A 22,736-nucleotide genomic window follows, 5' to 3' on the forward strand; every position below is an offset into this window, starting at 1 on the left:
AAACGTCTAATTGTGTCTTGAACTCATTTTCGTTGCTTGCTTCAGTGGCCTCACTTGGCAGCTGAGGCCATATGCTAATTCCACCCTTTTCATGAAGGAATTCTGCTGATTTTACTTACTTTTTATGGTAGATTTCCCCCCTCTTTTCTTCTTTTTTTTCCCCTGTTTCTCCAGTAAACAGTTTCCTGAGGCCACGCTCTCAGGCTCTGCGACCCTGAGCTCTCAGACCGTCTCAGTCGGAGGAGCCCGACGGGCTTTCCAGCCCCTTTGGCCTGGGCCAGGCAGGGACGCCTGCCGTGGTTTCTCTGCCTCAGACGAGGGGCTCGCCGTGGCCTGGGGCCCTGTCTCTAGAAGAGCCTGTCTGTGTCCAAGGTCACGGCAGCCATCGTCCCTCAGAACAAGCAGAGTGTGGTTTTCCTGTCTTGGTGCCTCGTGAGTGGTGGACCCACCTCTACGGTGGTGGTGGTTGGGAGCGGGGTTCAGAGAGGTCAGGATCTGCGTCCCCACCCTGAGTCTCAGCTTCTTCGTCTCTCAGGGGGACTTGTGAGGGCCCCTCCTCCCCATCGCTGGGGGTCTTCTCCCAGGGGAATGCAGCCCTTGGAGGCCCCTGGACACTGTGTCTGCAGGTCCCAGCCCCCTGGTATTCACAGCGTGCGGTCCTGTCCGTGCTCCCTTCTTCCTTCTGTCTCTGCTTCTGGACAAGCACACGTGCCTCTTTGCAGTGTAGGAGGACGTCACCACTACAGAACAGAGAGGAATCCGTGCATGGCTGGTGGAGGGCCCTGCTCAGTGCTTTAACTGCGTCCCAGCTCTGTTCTTTCCCTGTAGGGGCACTCGCTGACCACCGGCTCTGTGCTGCTGCCCGTTGGGGCCTCTGTCCCTGGGGGTAGGCTGCAGGGGCATGGACGAGTCACAGAACAGGGCTGTCCTGGGCAGCGTGGGGACCCCGGCACCCCAAAGGAGGGCCGCCTCATCCAGACCACGGAGAGTCGGGAAGATCCCTGGGAGGTGACATCTGAGCTGCAGTTCAAAGTCGGAGGTGCCAGGAGAAGGGACGAGATGGCAGGAGCGCTTCGGTGCGTGGGCTTGTGCCCAGGTCCCAGGGGGAGACAGCAGGGCTGACCGGGAGCTGCGGGGCACGTGGCGGGGGGCTGCCCTTCTCTCTGCTCCTCGGGGGAGCTCTGAGCTCTTCCCCACGCAGGGTAACGTGGTGCTTGTGGATCCAGGTCTCTGGGCTGAGCGCCTGCCACCGACTGGCTCTTTACCTTGGGTGTGATGTAGCTTCTCTGGGCCTCCACGTGTCCATCTGCAGAACGTGGTGTTGATAGTGGTACCTGCTGCCGCTAGACGTTAGCTGTGAAGACAACGCGCGGCGCTCGTGGAAAGGGCTCGTCCCAGGGCCGAGATGAGGAGAGCGTCTGTCCTAGAGGACATTCCGGCCTGGTGCCACTGAGGCTTTCCTGCTTCACCCTTCCAGGAAAATCATCGTCTTAGGTCATCTCAGACTTTCTACCTAGTGGGAGCGTTTTGACACTCGGTGTGAGAACCGGTGCTTGAAGCTGTAGTGAGAAGACCACCAGAGAGCAGCCGTGTGTCAGCCCCTCCCATCCTGGTAGACAGGCTGTGACAGCTACAGCCTCGGTTCAGAGCATGGGGGCCTGGGGAGCCCTACACGAGGCGCCGGGGAGGGGCGGCTTGCCCCTTGTGGCCTACAGGGACCGGGTCCAAGCTGAGGTTCGTCTGACCACAGACCCGTGGCTTCGTGTCCCCTGCTGTAGCCCAGTGGGACCTGGTGACAGCGGAGAGCCTGCCACCCTTTCCCTCCAGGATGAACTTTCTTGTCCTCACTGAGGCCCAGTGTGGGTCATGGGGGCAGGAGGGGCCGGAGCTCAACAGATGGGTCCCTAAGTGCTTTCCTGATTCACGAGGCCAAAGAGGTGGTTGTTTGTTCTGGTTCCTCCAACCTCTCTTTCTCGAGAAAACTCCCTCCAGAGACCTCACACTGGGAGCTGCAGGCCGGTTTTGGCCAATGGACATGTTTTGTTTGGGCCGTACAGTTTAAACATTTTGTTTTGAATTGGTTGTCAACATTTAAAAATTGGCAAATTTCATACAGTGGTACAGATTTTTGGCTTCTCTTGAAAAACCAGAAGATCTGACAACTCCAGGCCCACATTCCTTTCTGGCTATGTGGGCTGGAGCTGAGGGGGGACTGTCCCCTCCAGCCAGGGCCCAGGAACGGCTGCGGCGTCTAGACTTGTGCCTCGTCTCGCGCCAGGCGTGCCGCTCAGTTGAGGACCCACCAGGTCCTGCAGGTGTTCACGTCTGCCCACCACCCCCGCCTCAGGACAGGTTCAGTCACGACCGTGGATGAGCACCTGCTGGGCCAGGTCCTGGGCCGTGAGGTTTGCACGTGGGATCTGGGAGCTCCACGCTGCCCTGTAGGTGACAGGGGATCTTGTTTGCAGACGGGTGAGGGTGAGGCTCAGAGACCCGCTCTCCCCGGACAGGCAGGGAGGGGGCGCTGAGGTGGGAGGCAGCGTGTCCCCCCCACATCCCGTCCCTGTTCTCACGTGGCCTGTGTCTGCAGGCGTTTCCCCTCACACCTCTGCACGGGGAGCGAAGGCATGTGGGCCCTGAACCCAGGGCACGGTTCTTCCTTGGGATCACGGGCTGCTGCCTTCAGGAGAAATCCTCTTTGGTGCCACTTCAGGGAGGAGGCCTGGTGGAAGGACAAGGGGCCTCAGGTCAGGCGGAGCCTGGCTCTGCTCCCGGCTCCACTACCTTGGTCCAGCTGCTGCGGCAGTTGTGCCTCCTGGATGCCTCCCTTTCCCCGTCCCCTCTCCCTCTCCGCTCCCCTCTCCCTCCCCTCTCACTTAGTGAGTGCTGACTGTGTACTGAGTACTGTTAGGTGCTGTTCTGAGCCCCAGGTGGCTCTTGCAGAGATGGGCTGTTGGCTGCACCTTGACCAGCCACGTTGAGACCCTTGATCATTGCAGCCGCTGTTCAGAGCGGTGAGGCTTTCGTGCTCATTCTCACAATGGAGCTCACACTGACAGGGCCCTGGGCTTGCAGCGTTTTAGTGAAAAACACTGACTTAAAAGTAGCATTTTCACCCAGGCCCCTTGTGAAAGCATGGGGAGGACCTGGGTCGGACGGGACCTCCTGCCCTGTGGGTCCCAAGGCTGTGTCGTGGGCCTCACACAGCCTTGGAAAAGGTTCGTAGTGGCTTTATCGCCATTCTGTAGATGAAGAAATGGCCCAGAGTGCTTAGCTGCTCCATGGAGCCGAGGCGCAGACTCGCCACCGTGGGGCCTGACCACGGCCTCTGTCCCCGAATCTGACCGGACACCGCGTGTCCAGGGACCACGTGACAGAGATTCAGGAGTTCTCTGTCCCGGGAAGTCCTGTCGGTCCTGGTTGGTCGGCAAGTCCGAATGTTTACTCGGTCCTGCTGGGGAGACGCCCTGGTTCTGTTCTGAGGTCCTCGTGCCCGCAGATGACCACAGGGTAGGCCTCCAGGGTGAGGTTGTCAGGGCCCCAGACGTCCCTGGTGGTGAAGGGGCTGCGGACGCACGTTCCCGCACCCTCCTCTCAGTGTTTGTCCAGAAGGAGCTCCTGCATCCATATTTGGTGATCTGTCTCTCTCCCCAGCCCCCTACAAGGTGTCTGCCAAAACCCTGTATAATTCGTATCATCTCCCAAGCTGTTATAGTATATGAGGACAGAGAATAATTTAGTTATTTTTGAAAAAAGATTCTTAGCAAAGGTAAAAAAGGGGGGGGGGAGTTTTCATACTCACTGCATGAAATAGACAATATTTCCTGAGACAGGAGATACGAGCCTCAAAGAATTTAAAATAAAACATTCATTTTATTATTTTTTTAAAGAAGGAAAACGAAAAAAAAAAAAAGTAGAATAGTCAGTCTTTTTATCCTAAGTACAGATGAAATTGATTAAACCTTAAAGACTGGCCTCCGCACACCCGGTTTATTAATTGAAGAATTTCCTCTTACCCAGAATGGGAAGTTCACATTAAACCGAGCTGGCCCCTGAGTGGCAGTGACACTTGAGAGCTGAACGTTTTCCACAATCCTATTTTCTCTTCGGAGCTAGAGGAAATCCTAAAATGGTTAAAGGGGGGAGGGGGATGGGGGAGAGAGCAGAAACCGTACATTTTAAGGAAGGCTTCTTTCATTTCCCTGTAAAGCATGAAATCAAATTATAGCTCATGGGCCACAATTATTTTATTTCTACATTTCAAATTCCATTTTCTGCTCCTTTTCGCTGCTCTTGAACAGGAGTTGTACTGTTGTGCAAAGTCAGCTAAAAAGATTACCCCAGATAGACTACGACACAGTAGCTTAAGGAAGCAGGGGCAGGACTCCCCGGCTCGTGAGAGCCCGTGGCCCTGGAGCCCACACGTACACCTCCATCTCCTCCGTCCGGGAAGGAGTGGCGGCTGACCCGCTTCGGCCCCTCTGCCCTGAGGAAGCGTGGACACCTCTGCTCTTCCTGTGCGCCCCTCCGAGGAGGCCGCTGTGAGCGGTGTATGTACTCTGTCCGGTGCTTCCAGGGTGGCCAGGAGAGATGGTGTGAGGCCATGCCTGGCGCCCGGTAACACTCCTCCCTGGTGGGGTCAAAGGTCATGCCTTTCCCAGTTCTCATCCAGTCCCCCTATTTTGTCGAAGAGAGAGGCTCGATCTAGGGCTAGTGTGCCTTTTACCGGCTCTTGCTGATCCCTTAATAGCAGAGCAGGCCTGGGGCTCGGAGTTTCAACTCGAGTTAACATCGACAGCAGTGCATTCCGTTGCTTTGCTTTGTTGTTTTATTTATCTTCTCTGTTAACTTCTACTTACAGCACATTTAATGCATTTACTGTCATGTAAAGTTCTTTTTAACGTAAATGCATTTGAGTTCAAAAAAAGGACTTGATTTAAACACACATAACTCAGTAGTGGTAGTAGTAATATCCATGGGCGTGGCAGGAGTCACAGGCATGGCCCACGGGTGGGGAATCCGGGTAACTCGGACTCCCTCCCTGAAGTAGGACACGCCAGCTCTCCAGACCCCCAGCGGAGAGCTCCAGCCGTCCAGCCCCATCTTTACCTGCCCTGCCTCTCAGGAGGTTGTCGTAAAGATCCAGCCAAAGTCCTTCATGCTTCCATTCAAGACCACGTCGGCCACATGGCCCGTCCTTCCGAACGGGGCCCCAGCCGCTGCCCAGCCTCCACCCGCACAGTCGTCACCCCGCTCCGCCAGACGCCAGCATCGGGGCTGGCCGTGGCGTCTCGCACCCCTCCCCGCCGTGCGCTGACTCCCGCTCCTCCGCTGAGACCCCCGCACACACACACTGCGGCTCACAGACCAAGGCCTGGGTTTTCGGTCTGTGTTCGCAGCCTCCAGCACAAGACACAGCTCGGGCACAGCGTCATTGATCTCTGTTGGACCGAGTGAGCAGACTGTAGCTTCCCCACCTCCTCCACTTGGTGGACCAAGAGTCCAGTCCTGACGCTGAGATTCTGGTCCCTGCTGGCGTATAGAACTACCTGAGTGCCTTGTCTTGGCCCGCAAGCTGGAGGGGAAGGCTTGTGTTCTCTCCCCATCTGCCCACTCACTTGTGATGCCTGCTGGGATCCCGGGAATGGGAGATAAAACTGAACTAACAGGCCCAGAACGATGCATGCAGACGGGACCCAAACACTCAGGGGCCGTGGGGCTTCATCTGCAGCCTCAGTCTGGCGCCCACATGCTACCTCTGCCGCAGGAGCCCCGCTGCCGCGCAGCTGACATCAGGGACTTCTGAGGGGTCCAGAGGTCACGGCGACTCGACGGACCCACTGGGAACCGGGTCAGCACCAGGCACCACCCGCGAGTGACCCCACTGGAGACCCGGGTCAGCTCCAGGCACCACCAGCGCCTGGCAGTAACCCTCGGTCAGTCTGTTTCTCCATCAGACTTTGATCAGGCGACAGGAAGTGACATAACTGGCCCGTCTTGTCTTTTTCAGAATCCCTAGTATTTCCCCAGAATGAATCAAACAGTGTCCTTCCCGATTCCCACGAACCCAGGGTAGGAAATCATTCTGAGACTAGAGGGGCAGAGTGAGCGAGTGGGTGGGGAACACAAGGCAACAACTTGTCGCTCACAAATGGCCCTCTATATTTCTCAGTCTATCAGAGCTTTTCATCTAGTTGTACTGACTACAGAATCCTTTAAAGGTTTGCAGAATAATTATAACGGGGTTAGAGTTTCTCAGTACTTTAAAAAATTACAATTTCCAATTCTGTAGATTATATATCTTAATCATTTCAGAAATAAAAATAAAGGAAAACGTAGAAAGGTCAGCATTTAACAAGTTATCTGTGAGATGCAACTTTCCTTCTGGGACCAAAGGGGGAAAAATGTGTTCAGGGAAAAGAAGTTTTCTGCTGGAGAGACTGAATATAAAACTTTAAACATTTTAGCAAATCAGATATTTAACCCAAATTTGATTTTGAATCAGAAGCTATGGGCATCCTAAAAAAGGGGAAATAATATCAAATTTAAAATAAAGAAAAAAAGAAATTTAACTGGTGACATTAAGTATTCACTGAGCGGTGCAAATGCACCGTTATCGACAACGTAAACGCAGTGGAAATTGATATCCTGCTATCATCACGGCCATTTCCCAGTACACCGATTCCCCGAGTGCGGCGGCCTCCTCAGTCTGTGCGTGGGGACTCGCGGGCGGAGTCGCCGGAGGGGACACATGCAGGGCTGTGGGAAGCGCCTCGGGCACAGGGGCCTCCAGGAAGTGCGCTGCTGGGATGGTTCTTCCTGGCGGAGGAGGGAGAGGAGTTACCGCCACATGGAACAAACACTGCCAGCCCCCAAATCCAGCAGACCCAGGAGGCCCCCACAGGGACCTTGGTAAGTGCCAGCCAGTGGCCTGGAGCACCGTGTCCCCCAGTACGCAGGCGATCCTGCAAAGGGGGCTCCCCCACAAGCATCCTGCTGAATTCCCCCAGACCAGCAGTGAGCCGCCTGAGCGGGATCACCTGGGCAGGACTGGACATCTCCCCTGGTCACCCAGGTGCCACGAGGCACTAGCTGCGAAGCCTGACTTCCTCTTCTCTGGGAGAATGAGGAGCTACACCAAACGGACCAGGAGGAGAGCAAGCTTCAGGCGCCCCGGATCCCGTAGGTGACGAGCTGACCCAGCATCCAGCAGGACCAGCGTGCCGCCCCACTGGCAGGGAACCCCAAAGTGGCTGCCTAACCCAAGTGGCCGGCACACGGGTCGGGAGCCGAGCCCGGGCTCGGGACTGCACACGGCTGGCTGCAGACAGATGGGCCCTGGAAGGGACGCTGCACAGCCTGCACGAACTGCCCACACTCACAACCAGGAGGGGTCGTGTAAAAATTCTTTACAGGTCGGCAGATGTGGCAGCACCGGGCCTGCACCTGACGTGGCCGCGGAGCACTTTCGCCCGGGGCCCCGCAGCTCCCCGTTGCCCCTCCTCTGGCATTTGTACTGCCCGCCTGGCTCCTGACAGCAGGTCAGCTCGTGACTTCTGCCTGATGTGCGTCAGCTCTGACCCTCACCACAACCCCGCGAGGAGGAGACCCTCCCGTGCTAATAGAGAGAACTCTGAGGTCAGGTCACACGACAGTGAGCAGCAAAGGCAGGGCTAGAACTCGGAGCTGTCTGAATCCAAATGTCTGCTTTTTCTATTGCCAGCTGCCTCTTGGCCGGAATCCTGCATTCCTGAGTCTCTGGGGACCCTACGGCGTCCCGAAGAGCAGGTGGGAAAGGGCCCGAGGACGGGAAGAGGAAGGGGAGTGGACAAGGTGCAAAGGCAAACGGCCAGTGTCCTCAGGACAGCCCTGAGCCCGGGCACAGCCCCTCACCACCACCCGGAGAGCCCAGGACAACAGGGCAGTGTCGGCAGAGGAGGGACAGGAGAACAACAAAGAGAGCCGTGTCAGACACAAGGGAAAACTAAGCAGCCGAGGACAGGACAGGAGACAGAGACGTGCTGCAGCCCTGCCGAAAGGAAGAAAAGCCCAAACCCAATAAGTGCCGGAGACGTGCAACAGAACACCCGCAGCGCTGAGTGGGGAGCGGGCTGGCCGAGAGCGCAGGGTGCGTGGTCCAGAGTCCTGGGTACCCACCCTGTCCGGGTCTGTAAACGGGGGAAAGCACGTCACTGTGACTCAGGGACGATGATGGGTAGCCGTCCAGAAAAAACTCAAGTTAGATCTCCATCTTGCACTTTGCATCAAAATACAGTCTAAATGGATTAAGGTTTGAAACATAGACATTTAAAACTGTAAAAGTACTGGAAGAAAGCACATGAAAAAATATATATAATCTTAAAAGTAAAAAAATACCTAGGTAAGATACCAAACCCAGAAACAAGAGAGAAAGAGAGAAAGACTGACCATTTCAACATAAAAGTCAGACATTTCTGCATGGGAAAAAGAAGTCATAAAAGCCAAAGATAAGTGGGGAGAGAAGCCTAACATGCGCCTTCCCCTCAGAGGATGTGCTCCTCAATGTTTACAAAGTTCCTTTAGATTGGCAACAAAGAGCAACACGCCAGTGGGAGTGGGAAGCAGTAGCAACAGTGCCCATGCAGCACCCCAGCACCTCCTCTTGGCTCCTCAGTGTTTAAAAAGTTTCTGTAAATTGGCAACAGGGACTTCCCCCTGTGGTCCAGCGGCTTAGACGCCGTACTCCCGATGCAGGGGGCCCCAGTTCGATCCCTGGTCAGGGAACTAGATCCCGCATGCATGCCGCAGCTAAAGACCTGGCGCAGCCAAATAAATAAATAGAATATGGAAAAAATAGATTAAATGAATAAATAAATAAATTGGCAACAAAGAGCAACAGTCCACTTGGAAGGAGACATGGTATTAACAGTGCCCATGCACGCACCCTCAGCACCTACCCTTGGCTTCGTTAAGTTGGCAACAACGAGCAACAATCCAGTCAGAAGGGAAAGCAGTATCAATGGCAACCCTCTGGCCTCCATCCCACCCTTGCAGGGCAGTCGGGGAGGCCAGGTCAGAAGCGAACAGTGCACGGTGCGTGAGTTTCATGGACAGGTGGAGGGTGCTAAGCGTCCTGGGGAAACAGGGCAGGAAAAGAAGGCTCGGAACGTATGGGAGGCGGGCGGGCTGCAGCCGTGATCGAGCTGTCCGGATGGGCCTCATTGAGAGGAGATGTTTGAGCCAGGACTCAGAGAGGGCCAGCAGTTAACCCCTGGACAAGCGGGCTGGGCAGGGGGAGGGGCTGGGGCAGAGACCTTGCAGGGTGGCAGGGGTCCAAGGACCAACAGGGCGGCCAGGTGGCTGGGGGGGCGTCAGACAGGAAGCAAGCAACTCACATCAGAGTGAGATGCCCTCCTCGCCCACAGCAGGAGGCAGCGTGAGTGCCCTCCTCGCCCACAGCAGGAGGCAGCGTGAGTGCCCTCCTCGCCCACAGCAGGAGGCAGCGTGAGTGCCCTCCTCGCCCACAGCAAGAGGCAGCGTGAGTGCCCTCCTCGCCCACAGCAAGAAGCACTTGAGACTACACCGAGACCTGGTTTTCACCTAGCGGGCTGACAAAATGGCACTGGGCACAGGAAAGGAGCTTCTGCGCAGGGAGTCCTCGCGCTGCCAGCCCCAATACACGCACAGGCTCCTGGAGCCCCTAGCAAGCCTGCCGGGCTGCCCATGTAGAGATGAGGGGCATCAGGTCACAGAACTGGGAGGGGGCCAGCGTTCACGGTCGAGAGACTCCCCTGCCTGGTGCTGGGAGGTCATGGTTGTCATTCACAGCCCGACACCCCCGACTTTATCTTGGCTCGTTTTGCTGGACCTAGGGCATCGGGCAACTTTCTGCAGAGTCAGCTGCCCTGTTTCCTCCCTAACCTTGTCCTCTCTTCTCCCAGGGGCCCAGATCATCGATCTGATGATGCTGGTCATTGACGTGACCAAGGGGATGCAGACCCAGTCAGCTGAGTGCCTTGTGATTGGGCAGATCGCCTGCCAGAAGCTGGTCGTGGTGCTGAACAAGACAGACCTCCTACCCGAAGGGAAGAGACAGGCGGCCATTGATAAGATGACCAAGAAGATGCAGAAGACCCTAGAGAACACCAAGTAGGTTTGCTGATGAGAGGGCGTCGGGCCGCACCTGCTTCCGCCAACCCGGATGGGGCAGGCAGGGTCCCGCTGGGCGCTTGCTCGCATCCCGGGTGGAGGCTGCAGTGCTGTTGCAAGAGGCCAGAAGAGCCAGGAGCACAAAGAAGCCACAAGTGGGTCATAGGAAGGGCGGTCCAGCTCTGCACCGCGATCGGAATCCCAGGCTGCCGGTGTCTTGCCGGCTCGCCGCCGTGGGGTGTATCCTGCGGGAGCAGTCAGAGTCGGGCACCGCCCAGACAGGTCCAGGTGTCAGCCCCACGCCCCCCGCACCCCTCCCCATCCTGTCGGTGAGGACTCAGTCCTGCCTGCTTACCACCCACTTAGCTGCACCTCGGTTATCGAAAGGGAGAGGTGCGTTTGGGTGATGAGTGGATATCTGTCCCAGAGGCTTATAAAGTCGGACGGATGGATGGACCGGTTGATGGACGGATGGAGAGGACACAGAGACAGGCCAGATCACATGGCCTGTAGTATTTCATGCCAAGGGGTTATGATTTCATCTTGTGGGAAGTAGGGGCGGGGGGGGTGGGGGGAGTCCAGGGGGCAGCAGGGAGCCGACAGGGAGAGGACAGCAGGGCGGCCCGGGAGGTCTAGAGCAGGAGGCCCTCCAGCCCTGTCGAGCTCCTGCCGCTTACCGTGGAGGTCTGCGGGGGCAGGAGGGTGACGGTGCTCCCGGGCAGGGCGTGGGGGAGGGGTGTGGGGACCGCGGGGCAGAAAACCACCTGGGCACTCGGGCGGCCATGGGCATGACTTGTTCCCACGTGGTCAGGAAAACGAGAAGGCACTCTGCTGAGCACACGGTGTCGGCAAACCTTGCTTTATCGGCTCCTCTCCTCCCCCCGGGCCAGCGCCTTTTGATCGATACTAAATAGCAGTCACTGGGCGACAGGGCTGCTTCCTCTTTGCTCCGCAGCCCGAGACAATATCCTGCTTCGGCCACCTCTCCTTCTCCTGCCTGTGGAGGGCATGCAAGTGGAAATGGTTTTGTTTCCCCGTCATAAAGATTGATATGCCTTCCCATTTATGATTTTTTTTTCAGATCTAACACCTGCAGCTCTCCCTCAGAATTCTCAAGTTGGTTAAATTAAAGCTTCAGCCCTGAGAATGGGCCAAATATGTCATAAAAGATTTCCTAGTGCTGCTTTTGTTAGCAAAATTCATCAATCTGATAAAATCGACACATTTAGATAAGTGTTGCATAAGAATTCAGACTTTGTTATTCCCAGCGGAAGTGGATATGAGACTGTAAAAAGGAAGATAAAAAATTATATCTTCTTTTTAGTGAGTTATTTGATCTCCCTGCCGTTTTATTTACTTGTCAGAAAGGGGAGACCAGGTCCTTTGGACTCCTGCATAAAAGCCCAGCACAATGTCAGTGTCATTTGCTATAAACGAGACCTTCTGGGAAGGGCTTAGGATACTATTAAGGGTAAATTAATATCAACTACTTCGATTAGTTAAATTTAAGGAAAATTCTCACTTACGTGTTTAAATTACTATTCCTATTTTAATTTATTGGTTGAAGGTCAAATCACAGCGTTTCTCACACATCCAGAGGATATGGGCCACTGAAGGGCCTTTGACACCTCTGCTCTCCTCATTCAGCGCGTACCGGGCTGGAAAAGCTCCAGTAAGGAAAGCTTAGTGGGCCGATGGGCCCGGGCCAGCCAAGGCAGTCACCTCTTAGGAGAACTTAGCTGTTGCCTCTGTGCAGCGAGAACTTCTTTAAATCATTTTAAAAGTGACGATTTCCTTTACTTATGGTGCCTTGTTAGGTAAATCCTTTGTAAATGCTGGTCCAAATGTGAAGAAACTTTCTATCTAGAAAGGAGAAATTTAGACTGCTGAGCTATGTACGTATCAAAACCTAAGAAGTGTTAAAAAAACAAAACTTTTTTTTTTTCCTATCCAAAGAGTCATCGAAAGAACCTTTGGAAAATAGAGAAAAGGAGTTAAAAGGAAGTGGAGACCACCCAAAGGTTTCTCAGAAGAGCAGCTGCTGACCTTTTGGTTTACTCCATTCCTGTCTTTTCACCGTGCATAGTATCACCCCCACCCTTTCTTCCACATTCAAAAAATCGTAGTAAAATATACATAACATAATGTTTATTATTTTATCCATCTGTAAAGTTACAATTAAGTGGCATTAAATACCTTCACAAAGCTGTGTACCCATCACCACTGTCTGTAAGCTAATCCTTTTTCATGATCCCCAACATAAACTCTGTCCCCACTGACCAGTCACTCCTCCCCCCCTCCCCCTCCCCAGGCCCTGGTGACCTCTGTTCTGCTTTCTGTCTCTGTGAATTTGACGGTTCTGGGGACCTCATGTAAATGGAATCATGCAGTATTTGGCCTTCTGTGTCTGGTTTGTTTCACTTAGCGTAATGCATCCGTGTTGTAGCGTGTGTCAGAATCTCACTCCTTTTTATAGCCAGATAGTATTCTATTGTGTGTATAGGCCGTATTTTGCTTATCCATCCATCTCTTGATGGACACTTGGGTTGTTTTCTTTTGGCTGTTGTGAATGATGCTTCTATGAACATTGGTGTACAAATATCTATTCCAGTCCCTGCTCCAGTTCCTTTGGGTGTGTACCTAGGAGTGGGATTCCTGGATCACATGGTGGTTCTACGTTGAACTTTGGAGGAGCCTCCATACTGTTTTCCATGGTGGCCGCACCGTTTTCTGTCCCCATCAGCAGTGCCTCAGGGCTCCGATTTCTCTGCATCCTCGCCAGCACTTGTTGTTTTCCTTTTTTCTCATAGCCATCCTAGTAGGTATGAGGTGGTACCTCATTGTGGTCTGGGTGCGTTTCCCTAGTGACTGATGTTGAGCATCTCTTCATGTGCTTATTGGCTACCGCATGTCTTCTTTGGAGAAACGGCTATCAAGTCCTTTGCCCATTTTTTAGTCACGTTGTTTTTGTTCTTGAGCTGAAGGAGTTCTTTATCTATTCTGGACATTAATCCCTTGTCAGATTTGCAAATGTTTTCTTCCATTCTATACGTTGTCTTTTCACTTTCTTGACAGTATTCCTTGATGCACAAAAGTTTTAAATTTTGATAAAATCCAATCTTTTTTCTTTTGTTTCTTTCTTTTCTTTTCTTTTCTTTTTTTGCCTGTGCTTTTGGTGTCATAGTCCTGAAATTATTGCCAAATTCAACGTCGTGAAGATTTTCCCCAATTTTTTTCCTAAGAATTTTACTGTGTTAGCTCTTAAGTTTAGGTCTTTGATCCATTTTTAGTTATTTTTTATGTATGGTATATGTTAAAGGCCCACCTCCATTCATCTGAGGATATCCAGTTTTCCTAGCACCATTTGTGGAAGACTGTCCTTTTCCCTTTTGTCCTTGTCAAAAATCAATTGACCAAATATACGTGGGTTCCACTGGTCTCTGTCTGTCCTTATGCCAGTACTGCGCTGTTTCACTTACTGTCCCTTTGGGGAAAGTTTCCATTGGGAAGCTGAGTCCTCCAACTTTCTGCTTCTTTTTCAAGATTATTTTGGCCATTTGGGCTCCTTGCAGTTCCCTCCCATTGGAATGTGAGGATCTGCTTTTCCATTCCAGCTTAGAAAGTGACGGTTGGAATTTCAATAGGGACTGCATTGAATCTGTAGATGGTTTTAGGTAGCATGGACATCGTAACAGGAGTAAGTCTTCCGATTCATTGACACAGGTGTCTTTCTATTTATTTAGATTTTTAAAAATTTCTTTTATACAGGTTTTGTAGTTTTTGGTGTACAAACCTTACATGTCCTTGGTTAAATTTATTCCTAAGTGTTTAATTCTTTTAGATGCTATTATAAGGTCAACTTTGCTGAATTCAATTCCCCCTCTTTAAACGTATAATTGTAATCATGAAGTATTTACATTTTTGATTTCTGCTTTTATTACTTAACATTATATAGAGCAGTTCTTCATGTACCCATCACCCTGTTCCTGACCCTTTGAAATGGCTTAAGTTTTCCTTCTTGTAAATAAATAGTCCTGGGTGAACATCTTTGCCCGTCATTAAACTTTGTCTGTAGTTTCGGTTTTTCCTCTTGAGAGAGCCCCAGGTATGGGGTCACTAGGTCAAAGGGAAGGAGCCCTTCAGAACCTTTTGTGCATCTCTGTGTTCTTTTCCATTTTACACAGGTGCCAGCGGTGAGCTCTAGTATCTAATTTAAAAATGTATATGGGGACTTCCCTCGCGGTCCAGTGATTAGGACTTTGCCTTCCAATGCAGGGGGCGCGGGTTCAATCCCTGGTTGGGGAGCTAAGATCCCACATGCCTCACGGCCAGAAAACCAAAAGATAGAACAGAAGCAGTATTGTAACAAATTCAATGAAGACTTTAAAAAAATATTTAAAAAAACACATATTTGAAACATTTAGGATAGAATGTTGTTTTACTCTTGTTATAATATGTGATTCTTTAATTACTGGTAAGACTGAACATTTTTCCTTAAGTGTATTAAGTAGTTGTGTTTTTGTGTGTTTAATTTGCGCCCATGTGTTTTGTCTATTTGCCTCGTGATTTTTAATGCTTCTCTTTTTGGTATTCAGGAGTGTTTAATATTAATAAGGATGTTGTTATTAATTAACCCTTTGTCTATCATATTTCCTACAAATAAGTCTTTTGCATTTGTTGTTTGTCTTTCTGTTTTAGTTTTTTTTTTTTTTAACATGCAGAAGTTTCCAATTTTTATGTAGTCAAGTTCTTTGGTTTTCTTTGTGATTTCTTTATCTCTGAAAGCATTTAAAATTACTCTTGCATAAGCATTTATCCATGTTAACAGAAATAAAAAGAGAAGATAAAAAGGTACCCACAGTCTTCCCAACGCGGCGAATTAAAGTGTGTTTTCCCTCGGAGCCCTGTCAGTCTTTCCCACCTGTGTGTAGCTTGAGGTAGTTGTTATTACAGCCTTGACGTTGCTCTGTGTTCTAGGCTTTTTTGTTTATCTTTCCACTAAACGTTATTGTCTCACAGCACCCTGGGTGCACCTTTCTCCCAGACTCCCTCTGTGTCTCCTCCTGCCTTTAAACCCTTTCTTTTCCCTTGTTTATGTTTTAGCCACGGCCGTCTGCTTAGTGCCCACCTTCTCCCCGGGACTGGGTGGGATGCCAAATCCACGTGACCTGGCTCCTGCCAGCGGGCTCCTACAAGGTGTGCATTCAGTACCTGCTCTACGGCTGACTCACTTTCTCTCTCAGCGTTGGTATTTCTTCCTCTGTAAAGTGGGAGCTGGTAAGTCCAGCCTCACGGTGTTTATTATGAGGGAGCGTTTGACATTGGGGCCTGGCACATTGTAGGGGCTTAGTAACAACAGCTGTAACGTGCGGAGCACCTACTGTGTGCGTGGCCCTGTACTAGGGCTTTCCTGAGTGCAATCAGTCAGATGCTCACAGTTACCCCAGGCTTTTGTATCTGGCTTGACTGGTGAGAAAAATAAGGCATAATAAGTATCGCTGGGTTTTTTTAGTATCACTATTTTGAATTCTCTTCCAAACCTAAAACATAGACTCTCTTTGTTTACATCTTTTACACGAGTTACACACACACACACACACACACACAGATTCACGTGCACTTTTTTTTTTTTTTTTTTTTTTTTACTGATGTGAGTTGTTTTTGTATGTTGATGAAGGTCAGCCTGCATGCACAGTCAGCAGGTCTGGGCCCGGCTTGCGCCATGAGGTACCACAGCTGCGCAGGGAGTGGGGTGGGTTGGGCGGGGAGGGGCTCTGGGAACAGGAGGCGCCCTCGGCTGTGCTCTGGGTCAGCCCCCACCTGGGCTGTGGGGCTGTGCTCAGCGCTCTTCCTGACATCTCTGGCTGGAGCCCCTTGTGTTCCTAGAGCCCAGACAGCAGCCTAGGTCTGGAACCCAGGCACGAGGGGCCTCTTGTCCCCCGGGGGCTGCCAGCAGCCAGGATGCCCCATTGTGTGGCGTGCTCAGGAAACCAACAAGGCCAGCTTCTCTGGAGCCTGGGAAAGGGCCAGACACCCAGCCCGAAACGCATTTATGTTTTGTTACAATACGTTGCCCAAAAGGGTTTGGATAAACAATAATTGAATTTCCGAAAGCTTTATGGTTAATCGCTGGAATTCTCAGCGCACGCTTTTCCCCTTCTGCGGCCCTGGGCCTGGGGCTCAGAGGGCAGGCAGAGACGTGCGCGTGGGACGGGCCTTGGCTCAGGGCGGGTCCTGGCTCACTGACTCCGAGGCCTGAGCCCCCGCTTCAGTCTAAGGGTGGGCTCTTCCAGGGAAATGCCAGAGAGGAAAAAAAATGACATTTCTCTGGGAAAGGGGCTTTGATGGAGCTCAGACACATTCTGCCGCTTTCAGTGGCTGTCAAGCCGCTGTTTCCACTCTGAATACAGACTCCAGTTATTAAGGCTACTGCAGAGCTGGGGAGGGGTGGATAGGAATAAAGCAAGTAAAAATGCCACCAAGTTCCCTTATTCTTACTGAGATTCAGCTGTTTTCCTTGACTAAACATTCCATAGGTTGCTGCAAGGCTTTGGTTAATTTGCAGAGTTCTGAAAAGGTTGTTTCTGATCATTTTTCCCAGTGTTCTTATTGCCTTATGGAGAAGAGCCTTTTCGAATGTCCTCACTCCACATTTTGCTGATTTTTCAGTTTGTTGAGTCTTTGACCTGTACCTCATGAATTTATCCCAAATCAAGGCCAAGAAAAGAAAAAAAAGGAAAAGTCATATCCACCAACATATTTATCACAATGGTGAACAATTGGGATGTTCTAAATGAGTCACATGGGGGGAAAGCTTGTGAATTCTGAGTTGCACTGTTACGCAGCTGTTAAGAATGAAAGAGGAGGTGGCCGGGGGGCGGGGAGGCAGGAGTGTAACGTGGTGGTTGTGAGCCCTGGTTCTGGAGTCGGATGGGGTGGAGGTTGGCTCACCTCTCTAAGCCTCACTTTCTCATCTGTAAAACGGTGCCAGTTCCATGGTGGTTTTGTGGGGTTTCAATGGAAGTGTCCAGGTCGTGTTCTTGGCTTGGTCAAGTGAGTCTTCTTATTATCACCGCTGTTGTTATTTTTCAATAGAAAATTCTTTCCGATATAATGGTAAATAAACTAGAAGGATATGAAATTGTATGAATATTGTAACCAAAATATGAAAAAAATAACTCCTTGGCAGTGCACGGAGGAACCGAGGTTGGAAGAAAGCACACGACAGTGATGGGATCATGGGCTGTATATTTTCTCTTTTCTGTTTTTTGTTTTTTTGCTCTGCAGTGCAAGAGGTAAAGGTATACTCATAGTTAGAGGCTTTTCTTCAAGCGGCAGGCTCTCCAGGAGGCCGGGAGGCTGTGGAGGGGCCTCCGGGCAGGTCTGGCAGGGACCTCTCCGTACCTGTGCTTCCCGAGTCTCTGCAGGAGGCCGGGCTGTGCCCCATGGTCCTCCCCAAGGGCATCTTTATTCAGGGGCCTGGGGCCTGGGCTTCACCGCTTCTCCTCAGGGAGGGTTTGGAATAGCGGCTACACCTAGGAGCCCCCTTCTAACTTCTTTTGTTCAACACGAGGTGTTCCCTTCGGGCCTCCACGCCCTGGTCTGCCAGGTGGGAGCACAGCTACGCCGCCCCCCTCGGCGCCTTCGACGGGGTGAGAGCAGAGACCTCCCATCGTGCTCGTCGGTGACCGTGGTGGGACTTGTCTTTCTGTTCCAGGTTCCGAGGTGCACCCATCATACCCGTGGCAGCCAGGCCTGGGGGACCGGACGCCCCTGAAACGGAAGCTCCACAGGGCATCCCAGAGCTCATTGAGGTACCGCCAGCTTGATCCGCATCGGGGCTCCGGCTCACTCCGGGGGGGCCCAGCGAGGGGACTCTCCACACTGACCCCTCGGCGCCACCTCCCTCGCCTTCCTCACGGAGTACAATCAGAGCAGAGCTGCAGGCGTCCAGTGGGCAGCCCCGGCCCTGCAGAGCTGTCCACGTCCTCGTGAGCCTCCTCTTCCTTTCCCCGTCAAACTCGTCCACGAGGCAGCTCCCGCCAGACTGGGGCTCTGGGGCTGCGTCACCCATTCCAGCACCTAGGGCTGTGCCAGCCCCTCCAGTGGGCCCCTCCCAGGCGGGTCCAGCGTGGCTTCCATCCTCGTCCCTTCCGCCAGGCTTGGGGATCACGGACAGAGGCGGAGCCCAGCCATTGGGAGGGCCCGGGGCACCCAGCGGGCAGGGCGAGAGTGGAGTCCCTCTGCTGAGCCCCCGGGCAGCTCAGAGGCTGCGGGGGTGAGGTGTTTTGACCCTGGCCCTGGACGGCGCATTAGAGCACTGGCCTCACCACATCTCTGTGACCTTCCGTGCTAGACCTGCTCTCTCTGGCCTCGGTTCCGTCACTTATAAAGTCAGGGAGATGGTACCACCACTTGGCGTGTGGAGTTCGTGTTCACGCGTGTCACATGCTGGAATGGTGCCGTGTCAGAGCTTACTCTGACGGTGAGGTTGGTTATCACGTACCAGGCACCACCCTGAGTTCTTTTCGTATGTGATTATTAACGTCCATGATTACATGATTGTTAACAAGACTTGAGAGGTTTAAGGTATTTATCTGCATTTTGCTAAGAAAGAGCCTGAGACTCAGAGATGCTAAGTGACTTGCCCGGTGTCTCACAGTAAGCATGAGGTGGAGCTGGGATTCAGATCCAGGTTGATTGTGTTGGGCTCCACCTGCCCTGGGTCCGCAGAGCACGGCTGCTGTTTCTGTGATTACACGGTGCTGACCTTGCTAACTTAGCAAAACAAACATTTTCTGGGTGAAGCTTTTGTTACTTTTTCATCAGCTCCAGACAGCACTGGTCTAGGAACCTGGGACAGTTGTTTCTGTTAAAGCAAAATCCACAGAAATGCCGGCTGTTGACGTCGTTCGTGTGTCCCTTTGAGCAGCCTCGGCGCACACCTCAGGCCAGGCCTGCCTTGCGACTCCAGCCTTTTCCACAAGAGGAGTTATCATGAGGCTAAGAGTGTGGGACATTCACTACCAAATACTTTTCTGACAGTCTCTTCCCTAACGCAATCAGAAAGAAGCAAGAGGACTGACGTGGCCTTGATTTCCATTTGTTTCTTGGTAATCAGCTCCGACAGCACTGCGGAGCACAAGGGCAGTGGGCTGGCTGAGGCGGAAGCACGCGGGAGAGCGTGCAGAACAGGAAAAGCAGACCCACCGCGGAGGGCCAGTCCCTCTGTCCCCGCCGGGGCTTGGGGAAGGGGCCTTCACCGCTGCCCTGCCAGACAGAGGCTGCCGCCCTGGGGATGTCCTTCAGGTTCCCTTCAGGCACCCCGATGCAGCTGCCGGGGCTGCTTGGGGTGCTCACGGCCTGGTGGGGGCGTGGACAGACAGACGATCCCAACTGCATGTTACCTGGCGACACAGCCAGCGCAAGAGCCTTTCTAGAGGCAGCGTCACCGGGGGGAGGGGGAGGCCGCACTGGCTGGCGAGCTGCCGGGGCTGGCCGGTGGCCGATGCCCAGTGTGAGCGGGCACGTGAGGCTGGGGAGCGATGTGCCCACGGGTGCCCTCGGTGGGCTGCCTCCGCGGCTGTGTGCGGGCCTGGAGCCCCGCCCGTGGGGACGCCGCTGTGGGCATCCCAGTGGGAGAGGGTAAAGGAGCATCCTCCACGGGCCCTTCCCTCTGCGCTGAGAGCGGGAGTGGGGCCTTGGCGGAGGCTCGGGGTGCAGTCGGAGGCGGTCCGCTCTGAGCTCCGGGGCCAGCTTGCCCGAGCCCTGGTCACACCCCCCTGCTCTTCTCTGCGCTGCCCCATTCAGCTCCTCTCCCGACAGGGTGTGGCACCAGCATCTCTTTTCTAGCTCCTGACGTCCCAGATTTCCATCCCAAGGAGAGACCCCTCGGGACCGTTCCTCATGTCTGTGGACCACTGCTTCTCCATCAAAGGCCAAGGCACTGTGATGACAGGGACCATCCTCTCAGGCTCCGTCAGCCTCGGGGACAGTGTGGAGATCCCCACCCTCAAGGTCAGTCCTGCCTTGCCCTTCCTCTGGGCCCCTCCCTCTAGCGGGAAGGGGGGGGACAGTCCCTGTGCCTCTCCAGCTGCGGGGCCTGCTCCTCCTTCTCTCCTGCCCTGCCCCCACGCTGGAACTCCTGCTCGCCCCGATTCCCGGAGCAGCAGCAGGTCGTTGGGAGACTCTCAAGCAGGCATTCTTTATGAAGAAATGGAGCCCCCAGAGGGTGTGTGGGCTCAGGCGCATGCGGCCCAGGAGTGAGGGCGCGGGGTGGAACCCCTCCCCCTTCCTACAAACCCCCCAGGTCAGGGTGGCAAGTACGTGTGGACTCATTTCTGGGTCCCTTTTGCTTAACCACAAGGATTTCAAATTAAACACAATTAGAACCTGGTGTTGCTCAGAGCCGTACAGTCTGGACACCACCCAGATGAGTGTCACATTCCTAGTGACACTGGCAGCTGCCACGTCATCTGTGGAAGACCTGTGAGAAGGGTGGCAGCTGGGGTCTCCCCGTCACCCCCGACTCCTGGTAACTTCTGGCCTGGCTCTGATGTAAAAGGTGTCCAGTGGCCTTGATACTTCCCTTCAGTGGGCTTGGCTTACGGTTTTCCCTTCAGTGGGCTTGGCTTACTGGAAAAGAAAAACTTACAGCTCCCTAACCGCCCTTCTCCTTCAAGGGGAATCCAGGGTGGGGAACAAGGGCTGGCTAGAACTCGGAAAGCTCCCGGGAATTCTGGCGTCCAGGGAAGGTCCCTGGTCCTCAGAGGAGGCTACAGTGCAGGGGAGTGGAGCCTTGCTCTCGGCCTCTGTCCGAGGCCAGGGACGGTGCCGGCCACTGGAGGTGCTCACAGCCCAGGTGCGTGGAGTCCGGGCGCCTGTGAGGAGACGGGCTGTGTGGTTGTCTGGCTCACTGGGTGTATTAGTCACCGACCTCCAGAGAAACAGAACTGACAGGGTGTGTGTGTGTGTGCGTGTGTGTGTGTACAAAGAGAGCGATTTTAAGTAACTGGCTGGTATGATTGTGAGGCCAGCGGCCTGGAGACCCAGGGCAGAGTCGCAATTCAAATCTGAAGGCTGTTGGCTGCAGAATTTCCTCTTCTTCCTGGGAGGACAGTCTTTTCCTGTTCAGGCCTTGTCCACCGTCTTTATGGAGTGTCATCTGCTGTACTCCAGGACTACTCATCTAAATGTTAGTCTCATCCAGAAAACACCTTCACAGAAATCAGAATAGTGCTTTCGGCAAATATCTGGGCCGCATGGTCCAGCCAAGTGGGCACATGAAACTCACCGTCACCCTGGGGGGAGGTCCGTGCCTGCAGGGCCTGCCCTGAGCGAGGGGAAGGCCGGAGCACTGCTGACCCTGTGCCTGGCCCCGGCCGTTTCCGGGCAGGGCAGCCTGAGGCAGGAGAGGGGCATCTCAGGAGTGAGAGGAGTGACCAGTGCCTCCGCAGGTGACGGAAACGTCAGCTTGAGGTCTCTCCCCTCCACCCATTCCTCCTGCAGAGCCGGGGGTCGTAGGGAAGAGTCTCGTGACCAGGGTGGGCCAACCTGAGGGCTGCCTGGGGCGGCAGCAGGAGTTGGAGGGCGAGGGTCCCCTGACACTGTGAGGCGTGATCCCCTCCTCCACTGGCTGTCGTGGAGCCTCGCGTGAAGACCGTCAGTCCTGGAGAGAAAGACTAGTCAGCTCAAATCCATGTTGCACCAAAAGCACTAAAAGTGCAAATCTTAAAAAACAAAGCACAGAATTAAGAAAGCAAACTCGACTTACATTTAACACAACTAAGCTTACACTAGTGGCTGTGTTTTAATTCCCAGCTGGGGCAGACCCTCGGGGCCCCCTGGCCCCGGTCCCCCTCTGCCCTGGGCGAGCAGCTGGGAGGGGGCGAGGAGCAGAAGAGGGCAGACTTGGGTGCTGGAGGCTCTGGAGGGAGGGAGAGGCGTCTGATGACCGGGTCAGTCAGTGGCCGCGGCGCTGGGGCCCAGGGCCCGGAGGAGGCGGAGGCAGGGCCAGTGGCCACCTTAAGCTCTCGGGTGCGCGTGGGGGCTTCTGAGAGCTTTGGCTACTGTTTTCGTACTTATAAAGATGAACTTGTCTCTCGGAGTCCCAGGTGCTGACCTGTGGTGCTGGGGCACACGGAGGTCGCTCGGCAAATATAAAATTCATTGTCCTCTTGCTTTGGGGCGCCCGTTCTCCCCCAGCCTACTTTCCAACCCTCTTGGTATCTATTGCTGTGCAAGCCTCTAATTTAGGAGTCGGGAGAAGCAGAACTTGTAGCAATGAACTTGGATTTGGCCAAGGGGTTCTCTAGGCAAAGTGTGGAAGGTGCAGCCTGGTTTCTCCTTTGCTGCTTATGATAAAATGTGAGAGGAGAGGAGTGAATTGAGGAAGGAGCTGTGATTCGCAAGGGAACCAGCTCCTGCTGGCGTGGGAAATTCTTAGCTCGTGCAGATCCCGAAGGACGCTGAAAGCAAGAGATTCACTTCTGAGAGTGCGTGCCCTGGAGCAAGGCCACGGGTGAGGCTGGACAGCCTTTGCTGAAGAGCTTGGGTGTGTGTCTCACGGGTGCCATCAATTATCTAGCAGAAGCCAGGAAGGAGCTGGG

General features: G+C 53.5%; 1 protein-coding gene across 14 annotated transcripts in view; it reads left to right on the forward strand.

The window, feature by feature from the left end:
• EEFSEC (eukaryotic elongation factor, selenocysteine-tRNA specific) overlaps positions 1-22,736 on the forward strand; it is a 195,528-nt gene that overhangs the window by 52,927 nt on the left and 119,865 nt on the right. For all 14 annotated transcript variants that reach the window (XR_011377807.1, XR_009565679.2, XR_011377809.1 and 11 more), the window contains exons 2-4: positions 9,921-10,128; positions 17,846-17,942; positions 19,981-20,145. Coding sequence is in view for 1 of the 14 variants with exons in the window: in XM_030849215.2 (XP_030705075.2) it covers positions 9,921-10,128; positions 17,846-17,942; positions 19,981-20,145 (470 nt within the window). In the remaining 13 variants the exon portion in view is untranslated. The remainder of the gene's footprint in view (positions 1-9,920; positions 10,129-17,845; positions 17,943-19,980; positions 20,146-22,736) is intronic.

Source organism: Globicephala melas, chromosome 11 (genome assembly GCF_963455315.2).
Source record: "Globicephala melas chromosome 11, mGloMel1.2, whole genome shotgun sequence".
Taxonomy (NCBI): Eukaryota; Metazoa; Chordata; class Mammalia; order Artiodactyla; family Delphinidae; genus Globicephala; species Globicephala melas.